The 13,202-nt window shown below is 35.2% G+C and overlaps 2 protein-coding genes across 4 annotated transcripts; one reads left to right on the plus strand and one right to left on the minus strand.

Annotated features, from left to right (window-relative positions):
- Positions 1-5,950: 5,950 nt before the first annotated feature.
- On the minus strand, positions 5,951-8,690 carry LOC111790009 (plant/protein). Of its 3 annotated transcripts, XM_023670769.2 has the most exons (11): positions 8,431-8,689; positions 8,257-8,359; positions 8,138-8,151; positions 7,740-7,958; positions 7,538-7,609; positions 7,244-7,330; positions 7,090-7,128; positions 6,798-6,902; positions 6,547-6,712; positions 6,352-6,461; positions 5,951-6,200 (listed from the first exon to the last, which is right to left on the minus strand). In XM_023670769.2, the coding sequence occupies exons 1-11, from the start codon at positions 8,623-8,625 to the stop codon at positions 6,117-6,119; spliced, it is 1,194 nt and encodes a 397-aa protein (XP_023526537.2). In that variant the 5' UTR covers positions 8,626-8,689; the 3' UTR covers positions 5,951-6,116. The 3 variants fall into 3 exon arrangements, with proteins under 3 accessions (XP_023526537.2, XP_086978159.1, XP_086978161.1); XM_087122033.1 differs by lacking the exon at positions 7,740-7,958 and having other exon boundaries at positions 8,431-8,690; XM_087122035.1 differs by lacking the exons at positions 5,951-6,200; positions 6,352-6,461 and having other exon boundaries at positions 6,553-6,716; positions 8,431-8,690.
- A 795-nt stretch (positions 8,691-9,485) lies between these two features.
- GEX1 (gamete expressed protein 1) lies at positions 9,486-12,592 on the plus strand. The gene is made up of 7 exons (XM_023673339.2): positions 9,486-9,550; positions 9,792-10,284; positions 10,666-11,253; positions 11,327-11,453; positions 11,632-11,818; positions 11,908-12,055; positions 12,148-12,592. Exons 2-7 carry the CDS (start codon positions 9,821-9,823, stop codon positions 12,392-12,394), a joined length of 1,761 nt encoding a protein of 586 aa, XP_023529107.2. The 5' UTR covers positions 9,486-9,550; positions 9,792-9,820; the 3' UTR covers positions 12,395-12,592.
- The last annotated feature ends 610 nt before the right edge of the window (positions 12,593-13,202 follow it).

Genomic DNA, 13,202 nt, shown 5'->3' on the forward strand with positions numbered 1-13,202 from the left:
AAATCCAAATAAATTTATAAGCAAACCTATAGTCTGATTTGAACTCTACTAATGTCTGTCCTTCTTCTTCTTCTCCCATCATTATTATTTATCGTAGAAATCCACTTGGTTTCGGTTGCAGGCGATGGTCCCATTTCAAGCGCTAAGCACTTATGGAGTTTCGGTGGATGCTCTACTGTTCATGATTTTGAAGGTGATCAAACTTACAGTGAGAAGCCAAGACATAAGATTTTGAAAGCTTGTATCCATCAAGTTATGATGCCCTTGTAATCCCCGGTAGTCGAGCACCCGAATACTTGGCCCGGATTGCTTGAGTTATTGCAATTGTCATGGATTTATGGAAGCCAGGAAGGCAGTTATTGCAATTGTCATGGGTTCAGCTAATCACAAACAACGATCATAATCTTCAAATTTGCAGAATGTGATGTTTTGTTTTATTTTCTCTCTATTAGAATATGATTTGAAGTTCTATTTTGAAGGCAATTCTGTCTATGAAGAAGGGTGCTTTCCTCTTGAAGTCTAGGCGTAGAGCCAAACCCAAATCTTTGTCCTCATAAGATAAGGAATCAACTACAAGGGAAATAAGATTCGGATTACCTTGTGGAATAAGATTCGGATTACTTTGTTGATCGAATATCTCAAGGCAAGAACATTGTTTGAGATTCGAATCACTCTACAAGTAAGATCGATCATGTCTAGCTTGAATGATTCTTGTTGATCAAATATCTCAACGCAAGAACACTTGATTGAGATTCGAATCACTCCACAAGCAAGATTGATCATGTCGAGCTTGAATGATTCTACATGCCACCTAAACTACATAGAACTTAGCCATTGGCTAAAAACTACATAGAACTTAGCCATTGGCTAAAGAAGAGCACAAATACTTCTTTTACTCTATTTTCCAAGTCTTCTTACAAATACAACATACATGGTTTTATATAGCCTCAAAAGGAGAGAATTAAAGACATTCAAAGACGGGTAACATTCATACTTTATGGTCATAATTAGCCGAATGTCACCTAAAAAATCTTAAAATACAATAACTCTAAATTACTAATCCACCCAAAATTTACAACAATCAAACTTCATTATTCTTCTTCAATATAGCATGAAGAAACATCTTTTGATAATTTTGACAACCTTTTCTTTACATCTTCATTGAAGTATATTGTATGATTGATGTCTCTTGATTCATATCATGTCCTTTCAGCCTTTCCATGATAAGGATATACAACATTGATAGGATCACACAATTGGCTCTCGAGATTAGTCGAGATGTGGGTGAAACGATTCAAATACTCGAATACTCGAAACCGATATATAATAAGTGGAGTGCTTTTGTGAAATGTGCTTTTGCGGTTCGTGATCTACTTCTTCCATTTCTTAGTCTAATACGCAGATTTAATTCACATCTTGACCATGTCAATTTGTTCTTACATGTATTGCTTTTTATGCTGTCATTGGCTAAAGGAGTTTTTCACTAAATTTGTTGTATCCTAAAGGAAAAGAACCTTGAACTACACAATGTCACGACCGAGACGAGAAGATTCAGAAATGTCGAGAAAAGATCGAAGAATCATGGTCTGTCGCACGGGAGGAAGCAGCAAAATGCAAGGCTGCAAAGGAGATCATAAAAGCTTTGGCTTTAAAGGTACTTTCTTTCTTCTCTCCTTTCGTGTTGACGAGTCGGCTGTGCTATTCTGAAATTGATTATGTGATCCAATAACTGCTACGGTTACTTTGCTAAGTAGTATAATATATTTTTGAAATGCTTTAAAATATATTTATTTATTTACTAAATAGATAAATAAAATATAGATTTAATTTTATATACCTCTCTAATCACAAAACTAATTCGTGATATTAAATGTTAGCTAATGTGGATATTCAAAAAATCTGATGAACAGAAAAACTCAATTAATTTAATTTAATTATGATTTAACTTATAAAGTTATTTAGATTTGGTAGAGTTGAAACCATGGGATCTTTAAATAATTGGATTGGATTTAAAAATGTTTCAACTCACCCCACGTGCACCCCTATTAGGTACAACACATTCGTCTTTTAGTAACATTTATTTTTTAGAAATATCAATAATTATCAAACACTCCTATCCATAGTTTTATTTCAATAATGATTAACGAAACTATAATCAGAATTCAAAAGACTAATTTTAAGTAAACAAGATGAGTAATGAACGGGATAAATATAGTCACTGGGTTCAGTTTTGTAATACCCTAATGCAAAAAAGGATTGTTTTTGTAACGACCCTAATTTTCTTTAACCTAATTAGTGACGTCACTCATACATACATATCTTAAGCGGAAGCTCATCATAAATAACCTTTGAAGAGTCTTTCATAAAGATTCATAAATCCAAAACAAAACCTAAACTCCGAAACTAAACCTTCAATACTGAATTCAACATAAATCCAAATAAAACAATATTTCTATAACTTAAAACAGTCTAATAATAAAAGTAAACTCCTAAAACCATCCAATCTTCAACTTTTATGGTGGCTTCAGCTCCGCCGTCAACCGTACATTGGCGCCTTGCCTTTACCTGAAAAATGTATGTAGCACGTGGCTTGAGTATTTTATGAAATACTCAGTAAGTCACCCCACTGTTGGGATTAGGAATGCAAACACATGCAACATATGAGCGGGACCTAACTTTTCATAAACTTTTCATAGCCTTGGGCGCTTTTCTATTCCGGGTAGGGTTGGATGTGTGGTACTCCTTCACACATGGCCGATGTACGTGTACATGGACCCACCAGGCGGGCTCATATACGTACCCCCTGGGCCTAGCTTGGTCGGGCATAACGTATTACACGTCGCCGGACACCACAGAACAGAAAAGGGCCCGCATGATATCATGGCGAACATAAATATCGTAACTCATTCTTTCGTATCATAAAGGGGAAGAATCCCAATGCACGTGACATACATATATGCATGAGGTCCCTTAACATATCTAACATGGCATTACATAAGTAGTGCTAACATCGCATTTACGTTTCTTACATCACATGGCATCTCACATGACTTACATTACATGATATATTACATAAACATTCCAGTTGCATAAACATCTCATGACATGACTCGATAATTCTACGTGTATCTATGGCATCGATCAACATATTCATGGCATATAATACTAACATCTCATTCATGACTTCACATAACATAAACAGTCAACGGTCAACATAATTCATACACCACATAACATACACAATTTACATTCAACACAATCTATACATCACATAATCATATCACATAAATATGGTGCATGCAGGGGCCACAGGGCACGCACCATCATACAACACGTAGTAAGCTAACTTCAACAGTAAGGTTACTTACCTCGATGGTCTTGGTTGAAGTCTCTCACAACGAGCTAATCCCAGAGGTTAAATACGTCCTATGATAACCACATAAAAACTTAGGAACCTTTCATAACATACCCTAGCTAAACCTCATGCTATTTATCAAAATAAACCTCTGACCTAATCTGTCTTTAACATTTAGGAACCATACTGACCTCGGATGGTAAAACAAAGGGCAGAAACAGCTTCGGAAGGGCCAAAAACCTTGGAATCGATATATTATAGTGATACCTTGCTGCTAAGCCTAGTTGCTGAGCCGGCCAACTAAGCCGCCAAGTCGAGCTACGGGAATTGACGGAACCGAGCCGATTTCGTACACGTGCGAGCCGACCCGCACTGTGTACGCGTGCAAAGTTGCCGGAGCTGCTGGGTATGCGTCTGCAGCTCGACCCTATTCCAAAAACCTTCCCTTTCTTACCCGATTCTTCCTCCGAAGAGCAACCCCAAGGTTTCGGAGGAAAGTTTGGAGAGAAAATCGTTTTCAAGGGATGTAAAAAGTTGGACATAGGAATATAAAAATAATTAGAAGAAAATTGCATTATAGGGTTTTAGGACAAGGAAACTCATAGAAATAGGAATGTTTCTATTAGTTAATAAAAGTCTAGCAGAAATACGGGTGGATTACATTTAATTATTTATTTTATTTTTAGGCAATAACTTCCTCATTGAAAATTGCACCTTTGCTGCGATAATCAATGCATAACATAATATCTTGTCATATCTAAAAATAAAAATAACAATCAACTAAATAAGGCAAAAATGGAAAAATCGGAAACGTTAAAGTTTGTATGAGCAATTAATTAAAACATTGAAGAACGTTGTAGCTTATCTTTTATACATATAGCTGCCTTTAGAAAAAAACATCGAAATATGATGAAGTTGTCTAAAGTTCATAAGTCATACCCTAGTGAGGAATTTCAAAGACTTATTAGTTTCCCTCAAATTTCTCCTCAAGAAGCTATATGCATAATTTATCATAATCCTATCTCCAAACCCAACACCCCGTTTAGTAACCACCTCTGTTTCCCCAATGAAATGAACAACTCCATGCTTCCATGCTTCTGCAACGCCTCCAAATCCATTCTCATACTCTTCATCCTTCATGATCTCTACACAATGTCCATCGATCACTTTCAAATTCTTCCAATCTTTCGAGTAAAATCTTCTCGAATAGTTCATGTTCGGTGTGTACATCCGTGTATCCATATCGAACTACACAACGAAACACGTTGATCTCCTTCACCTCTACTCGTCGAAAGAGGAAATGTTCGTCGGCTGGAACCTAGTTAACAACATACATACATACATAAAACCCTAAACATTGTCATAACATATATCTCAATATTTATATCTATATGTAAAGAAACGAACCTTGCTAACAGGAAGCGATTTATTGGTGACAAAGACGAGCACGGACTGCAAAGCAGGGATGTGTTTGACGTAATGCTTGATGATGGGAGGGATGCCTTGAACGAGCTCAGTGTAGAACAATGTCATGCCAGGAAGTCTTCTAAAGTTGGTGGTACTCACCATTTGATTGAAATTTTCTGAAGAGATTTTGTGGACGAAGCTCATACAAGTACTTCTTTCTAAACACACTATCTCACACATACATTATTGTCATCAAAACAAGCTCCAAAAGCCGGTGGGAGATACCCTCCTTGGTCGAACTTGTAAAGAACTGAACTCAGATACACCAATTCCACCCTCCCAATTATGACAACGTAAGTGATTACCAACAGGATGTGGGTTTTCAACCCTACCGAAATGTTAATCCAACTCAACCCAACCCTTATAGTTTGGGTTGGGTTGGTCCAAGTTGTCGGATAGAATGTACACCCGTAGAAATTACCTTATGTCATTGTAGGGATGGCCTCCGTGATCCCTCCCACAGCAGATAAAACTGAAGTAAAAAAAATAAAAAATTAATCTATTTAACCACAAATTAACAAAAAAAAAAAAAAAAAAATATATATATATATATATATAGGAGGAAACACAGATATGTAAAATTAATAAATTAAAATCAATTTATGATATATGAAGAGGATAAATATGTTACTATAATAAAAGTAAACTAAACTTTCATTACAATTTTGGTTTTTTAAAACCGTGCATAACTTTAGAATATGTAAATTACTTTTTTTAATATAAGAAATAATGTAAATATGAGATAGAGAATCAAACCATTAATAGAAATTTAACAACCTTAATACCATTTTAAATGTGTTAAATCAACCTCTCATTTTCTTAATTTCTATTTTTCTTTTCACATGGACCCAAACTTATTAATAAATAAATCTTCAAATTGCATTTTCATTATTATTATTGTCTTTTTAACTTTCTAAAACTTGAATATTTATTTAAATTGGTATTAGAAAATTCTTTTTTTTTTTCTTTTTTTCTTTTTTTTTTTTTTTCTTTTTTGCATTCCTATAGACTATAACGACCAACATCATTTCCTTAATTGTATTTTTCCTATGTAACTTACCATTTTAAACTTAAAAATTCTTTTAGTGTTCCAGTATCATTTTTTAGTAATTGTTGACTAAAATAATATTACTAACATCAAATTAATATATATATAAATAAGGATTATGGAAGAAAAATACAGTATTCTTCAACTTTTCATTATATAAAAAAAAGGGTTACATCCAAAAATATTATGCTAAATATGAGATAGAAATGGAAGGTGAAAATTAAGAAATGAAAAGAGAGGGTAAAATCATTCACACGCTATGATGGTGGGCTCCAATGCAGACGAACTCTCCCTCCCACACATTTCTGAACTAATGCGTCTAACTCCCTCCTGCATCCACATTTCTCCCTTTATTTATTTATTATTTTATTTTTCTAATTTTCATAAAATATATATAATATACTAAATTAGATTTTTTTTAATTAAAAATTTTAAGAAAGTAATTAATAATAAATAATAAACAATAAAGAAAAAAAAATACCTTAGCCAAGTTCCTAAAATAGGTGGTAGTGTAATTGGGCATAGAGAACAAAATGTGTATGACGTCTGCCAATACCAACTGCGGCTGTGACATTGCTCCGTCCAACCAATCTAATTATTAAACCATAAATTATTTATATATAAATTCAAAAATTTAAACCTTATTTAACCAAGAAAGCAAAGATTTTAGAGTTACCGAGAGTCGTGGAGTCGAGAAATCGTTTATCGAATCGCCAGATGCTCTGAGTGGAAAGAAACGAGAGGCAAGATTGGTCTTGAATGTTGATCAGTTCGAGAAACGTGGACATGTTGTACACTGTTGGGTCTAATGTAAACGTTTCATCGATGATCACTTCTACCGTCTATCTAGAAAAATAACATTAAGGGATTTAATAACTTCTTCATATTTTTATTTTTATTTTAATCAAGCTCATAAACAATACTTACGCATAGAATGCCATGAAAGGCATCTAAGTCGTCGGGATTTGAGACGTTGTACGTGATTTTGTTGATGGAGTCATCCACATTCTCTCCTCCCGCATCTTCTATGTACTTTTCCAATCCCATCACCGTGTGTTAGTTTACTTCTCAACTTTGCATATCATAGGCTAAACATATATTTTAGTCTTTTTTAATTTAGGCTCTCGTGATTTCACATTTTTCAGTTCAGTCTCTTGTTGACAATATAAGCTTATCATGAACCAAATATAAGGGACTAAACGGAAACAATTAAAGTTACCTTAAGCTTGTAAGCATCCTTTGTGAAAGACCACATGCCCTGTTAGAAAATTTTAAATTAAAAACAAAAAGAATAATATAATTAATAATAATAATAATAATAAATAAATAAATAAATAAATAAATAAATAAATAAATAGTGTGGGGATTGTAACATCGGAGTAACCCATCCAAGCAACAATGGGTTTGAAACTCTTTCTGGTGGTTGCTATGTTCTTCAGGCACATGTAATTTTCTTTCATCTGCAAATATTTATATTTACCCAAAAATTAAAAAGTTAATTTCATAACGTAAATAAATTAAATTTTATGTCAAGTTGTATCATTTCAGAACTTTGGGTAAGTTTTTATTTGAAAATTCATTGTATTATTTAAAAAAGTAAATATTATTTTAATCTTTTGGAAGTTAAAATGTCAATCCATTTTAACCCATAGTAAAAAATAACTTACCGCAGAGTAGATTTGAGTGGCTCTTGCTTCAAGGTTTGCAAAAACTCCCAACAACTTTATCCACTCTGCTCTCTAAAAGTACCAACCAATAGAAAATGGTAAAAATAAAAAATAAAAAATCAAAAGTTAAACTACTTTTTATTCCAATGATTTTAAAATTGTATAAAATAAAATTAATTAGAAGAAAAAAAAATGGTTTTACTTGCAAAGGCGTATCCTCGGAGGAAGGAAGAAAGGTGGCGAAATTGCAGGACTGTGGTTGGTCCACGTCAGCAATAAAGTGAGCTGCAAACTGTGCCAGCTGTTGGGTTTCCGTTTTATTTATAATCTGAATTTCCCCTTTTTCATATTGCTTCAATACGCACTCTGACGTCACCCTCTCCGACGTTATGGCCTTCAAGTTACCCACTAACCCTAGAAGCTGTCGTTAAATACATTTTTTAACTCAAAACAATTTTTATTAAATAATTTTCAACTTAATATATCCAAATAAAAAAAAAAAGGTATATTTTAAAATTAATAATAAAATTTAATCTCACAAATTGATGGTAAAAGTAAAAAAGGTAAAAAAGGTAAAAAGGGATGGATGAAAATACATACCTCGAAGAAGGAAACTGGGAGGAAGACATGAAGAGAAGAAGAAATTAAGGGAAAGTTAGATTAAGTGTAGACATTGGATTTGGGAGATGGATAAGAAAAGAAAAGAAAAGGGTAATTACCTGGGAAGAGATGGGTATCAATGGAGTAATTATTCAAAGGAATGACGTAAGATTTGATCCTTGAAGTGCAGTACTTTGTTCTTCCAGCCATCTTAGAATTATTCTGCATTTTTTTTTTTTTTTAATTTTTTATAAATTCATTAGAAAATAGAGAATGTAAAGAAGAAGAAGAACCTGAATGAGAAGGTAGCTGTTGCCATCAATGGCGTTCTTAATAACTTTAAACGACTGTCCATAATAAATCCTGAAGTTCACCGCATCTTCCACCTTGGAAACATTCCCCACCTTCACCGCCGCGGCGCCGCCATCAACCGGAAACCAGACGGCTAAGAGGACCACCACCACCACCACCACCACCAATGCCTTCATTGCAGAGAAGCCCTAGAAAACAGAGAGAGAGAGAGAGATAGAGACAGGGGAAAGTGGTGTGGAGACAGTAAGTGAACCCGTGAGTGAAAAACAAAAAGAGTGGGTTTTGAAATTTGTTATTATTAAATTATTTCATTTTGTCTCGTAGCTTTCCATCATTTTTACCTTTTCCTTTGCCTTTCTGTGATACCGGTGATGGTGGCGCTGAGTGCACTCCACGAGCCTGCTCCTCTTTTTCTACCCACTCCCTCACTCACACCCATCATTTTCACTTTAATTTAATCAATCCAACTGTATTGTCTATTTTGAACCATAAGCTCTTGTGGTTTTAATGGAGAGAGTATTATTTGTTTATAAATCCATGATCATGCCTTAAATTAGTAGATATCGGACTTTCATCATCCAACATCCTTCTCTTCTATGCATGTGACCATACGATATAATAATATTTAACTAAATCTAAATATGCAAATCATGAATGAACCAAAATCCAGACCTCAGGCTTAGATTCTGAACCAAAATCCGAACTGGAGCCTCGGTAGACACTTATCCGAAGCTAGGCAGGCTCGGGAATCCAGGCCTGCTTGCATTCACAGTCCAGTGACACCCTTCAACCACTTGCTTCCGGCCCATGCTCAATAACATCGGCCCATACTCAATAAAGTCGGCCCAAATCCAATAAAGAAAAAAAATTATGATATAAAATAAAATAGGATAAAAAGAAAAAAAAAAGGGAAACAAATTGTTGTAAGAAACTAACGGACAAAGGTTCGCGCCTCTTTCCAAAACGCGCCGTTTTGATTCCTTTCCTTTCTTATTCATAACTGCCCGCCTATAAATATAAAGTCCTTTCAAAATCTCCGCCGTCGTCTTCCTCAAAACAACACAACAAAAACTTTCCGACTCCTCAACCGGAACAATTCAGGTTCTCTTTCTTACAACTTCTCAATTCGATTCACATATAATCGTTGAATATTATATGAATTGCTCAAATTTTTGTGTTTGTGCTGTTTGATCACGTTTTTCGTCAAGTTATCTTACTCTGTATATCGATTTACGACTTTTTGGGGCTTGTTGATTATTTCTCTGATGTAGTATAACTTAATTACATGGGATTAGGAAATTGATGTGGTTTTTGTTTGGATTTTGTTGTTTGATTTTGGTAGAAGACGAAGACGAGACGGTAGGTTTTTCGATGGAGCATATTCTGTTTTTGGTGATTTTGTTATTTGCGTTGCCGAATTGCGAATCGTGGAACTGGTTCTCGTCTTCTTCATCTTCGGGCTCTTCTATGGGGTCTTTTAAGCGTGTTGAGGGTGGAAGTGTTTCGGAATTTTCAATTGAGGGTTTTGATGATCAAAAGGGGGTGAGGCGAATTGAGAATGCTAAGAACAAGTTGAGTACGTCTAATTCTTGTTGGGAAGGTGCTTATAGGCATCTCTTTGCGGGCTGCTCTGAGATTTTTGCTGCAGATGAGAAACGGTCTAGATTTGCTTGGCATCTTAGCGATTGCTTTCAGAAGGACTCTGGTAGGCCTCCTTTTCCTTCTTGTGATGCGGAATCCCCCATGGCCAAATGCCTCAAATACTTGAATGAACATGAGCATAGGATCTATCTTGAGTTCTACCTTGAAACTAACTCCATTTGTCATCAACTACAGTGAGTATCCTACCTGATCATTTAGATTATAAATCGTAATTGTTTCAATTTAGTTTTGAATTGTTACAAAATTTTCAATCTGGTCTTTATAATTTCAATGTAGTTTTAATTTAGTCTTCATAGTTCTAAAATTTTCAATTTGATCCAAGACTTGAATTGGTTGAACTTCATAAAACATCCACAAACTACAGAGATTATAATGAAAATTTAGGAACTAAATTGAAATTGCACATGAACCACAAGGTCTGAATTGATACAAGCTGAAATTTAAATAGGTTCAAACGATTGGGCATTTGGTCCAATTTTGTTTTTCCATTTAATTTTGTTTACCATCCTTGTGATGTTAGCATTTTATCCAATTGATTTTGGTCTTGTTTCCAGGGCTCATGCTTTCAAGCATGACACAGAGAGGCTAGTGAATGAACTGAAGAGATCTTCCGAAGCTGCAGAAGGCAAGTTAGAATCCATCGAAGAAAAATCGGAATCTCTGCTGCAAAATTCATATCAAATTTATGATTCCTTAAACTCCACTGGTGTTCAATTACAAAAAATGGCTCAAACATCAAGAAAACTAGAAGATCACATGGGCACTGTATTAGAGCACTCTGAAGCAGTTTACGAACAATCCAAGAAGATCGAAACATCCCAGTTGGAACTCCAAGAAGGTCAGTTAAAACTGAGAAAAAGTTTGGAGGAAGGGATGGAAATGCTTCAGGATTCCTACAGCAACCTTGGCCGAGAGATGGACGGTTTACGAGAAGAAGCGATCGAAATCGAAAAGGAGATAGCCAAAGTGGGAGATTCAATGTCTTTGAAGATGAAGTACCTGCAGAGCACGGCTGATGATATTGGGAATATGGCAGGGCTCTCATTGGACAAACAACAAGAACTTCTAGATGCTCAATCCACAGCACTCAATGGTCTTCATTCTTTAAGCAAAGTTCAAACAGAAGCGCTAGAGGATAGCAGGTATGTAAAATTACGATTCAAAACAAAGCTAGAACCTAATTAAAATTTCTCTAACTTGCATTTTGACTTGCAGGAGTAAGCTGCAACAATTGGCTGAATATGGCCGCAAACAACAGGATGAGTTTCTTCAGCGACAAGGACAACTCCAACAACTTCATGATCGTTTGATGGACAATTCAAATTCAATCTTGGAAGCTCAGGTAAGCTTTTTCTTTAAGCCAAATGCTTTGGTCTGTTAAATGTTAATGAAAAGATTAAATTTAGGGTAACCCATCACTCATCAGCTCAAGCTCTTGGGTTTATTGGTGATGTTTGAATCTTCATGAGTTATGTTACAAAGTCTGAATCTGTTTCTTACTTTTCTTGCCCTGTTGACAGCAATCATTTGAATCAAAGCAAGCAAATATGTTCATTGCTTTAGAGAAGCTTTTCACCTTGCACAATGCAATGTTGCTCGAATCTCGACTAATCAAAGTTTTCCTCATTTACTTCATTTTAATCTTCATCGTCTACATGTTCAGTAGCACCAAGCAAACTTACACCGTTAGGCCCTGGCTATATATCGGTAACACAAATTTCTATCCAACAAATCTTCTCTTTGTTAGCAAAAATCTGATAGACCACTGATCAAATCCAAATTCTCATGATTTCCAGAGCTGTGTGTTGCATTCTTAATCGAAGTAGGCATACTACGGTTTGAGATGTTCAACATGGACCAGAAAACATGGATCATAAACTCGGTGCGGACAGTGTTCTTGCTTGCTGCTTCTCTTCAGCTTCTACATGCCATTTGCACATACAGGTAAAACCATCACAGAACTTAAACCAAATGAAACCTTAGCCATAAATGAAAAACCAATACACCTCATAACGTTTCGCATTTGGAAATTGCAGAGACTATGATGTTTTAAACCATCACATGCTATTAATGTTAATGGAAAGGATCAACGGAATGCAGACACAAAATAAGATATGTTGGGAAAGTGATAGTGAGGTGAATTGGTCATCATGGATTGACACAGAGTTATCTGAAGATGCTGATGATCCTGATTTTGTTCTTCCAGAAGAAGTGGGAGAGAATTCAATCACCAGTGCTTTAACAACAAGAAGGTACAATCTTCGCCATCGACCCCTTCGTTAGTAATTTATCTTTCGTAAATGCTGGCTGTACCTAAATATTTAACGCTTTACTTTGTAATTTAAAGTGATAGTCTAGGAAGGTTATGTTATATGTACCATTTTTTTTTTTTTTTTTTTTTTTGTGCACAGTACATTGAGAAAAGTTGCCGATTGTAACCGAGTTCCATCTATATAATACCGAATGATGTGTATTTAGTTATTATCTAATAAGTCTCTAGTTTGTCTAATAAATTGCTATTTACTTTATATACTACTCATATGTTGCCTCGTGAATGTTCAACCACGGTCGACCATAGTAGGTGACCACCACCGCACCATCGGCGACCACCAACCTCATCCCATAACGGTGGCTAACCCGTGGTTAGCTGGTCATAATATTTTAAATACAAATTTGAATTTTAATACTCATAATGTTTGTTAAATCTTTTAATTTTTTTTTCTTGAGAATTTGTTGTATTTGTAGAGCTTAATGTATGGAAAGATAAAAGATAAGTTTCTTAATAACACCACGTAATAAACCCAAACACAGCAACTGCCTTTTTCAAATTTATTCTATGTTACAAAGACAAGAACAAGAAGGAACACAAACGCAAAGAAGAAGAATTTTGCTTAGCTTCTGCAACGAGTAATGACAGTACAACCCCGCTGATACGGGTTAGCTTCAGCCCCGGGCTGGCAATTGTAGTAGGACGAACCTCGTCGAGAGCATGGAATGTTGTTCGCCTTCAACGACTTGTAACTTATGTAACTTGAAGTGGCTAAGATACGACGATTGATCTCAGAATCCATTTCAAACTCAACATTCATCA

The sequence above is a fragment of the Cucurbita pepo genome, chromosome 3, assembly GCF_057944985.1.
Source record: "Cucurbita pepo subsp. pepo isolate OVF chromosome 3, ASM5794498v1, whole genome shotgun sequence".
NCBI lineage: Eukaryota > Viridiplantae > Streptophyta > Magnoliopsida > Cucurbitales > Cucurbitaceae > Cucurbita > Cucurbita pepo.

Excerpts from the sequence above, each read along its gene's own strand:
- LOC111790009 (XM_023670769.2), bottom strand. The coding sequence starts at position 8,625 with ATGAAGGCATTGGTGGTGGTGGTGGTGGTGGTGGTCCTCTTAGCCGTC. Across the intron at positions 7,610-7,739 it reads CCGAGGATACGCCTTTGCAA|AGAGCAGAGTGGATAAAGTT; the intron begins GTAAAACCATTT and ends TGGTACTTTTAG. Across the intron at positions 6,713-6,797 it reads CCTTTCATGGCATTCTATGC|ACGGTAGAAGTGATCATCGA; the intron begins GTAAGTATTGTT and ends TTTTCTAGATAG.
- GEX1 (XM_023673339.2), top strand. The coding sequence starts at position 9,821 with ATGGAGCATATTCTGTTTTTGGTGATTTTGTTATTTGCGTTGCCGAAT. Across the intron at positions 11,819-11,907 it reads TAGGCCCTGGCTATATATCG|AGCTGTGTGTTGCATTCTTA; the intron begins GTAACACAAATT and ends CATGATTTCCAG. Across the intron at positions 12,056-12,147 it reads CATGCCATTTGCACATACAG|AGACTATGATGTTTTAAACC; the intron begins GTAAAACCATCA and ends TGGAAATTGCAG.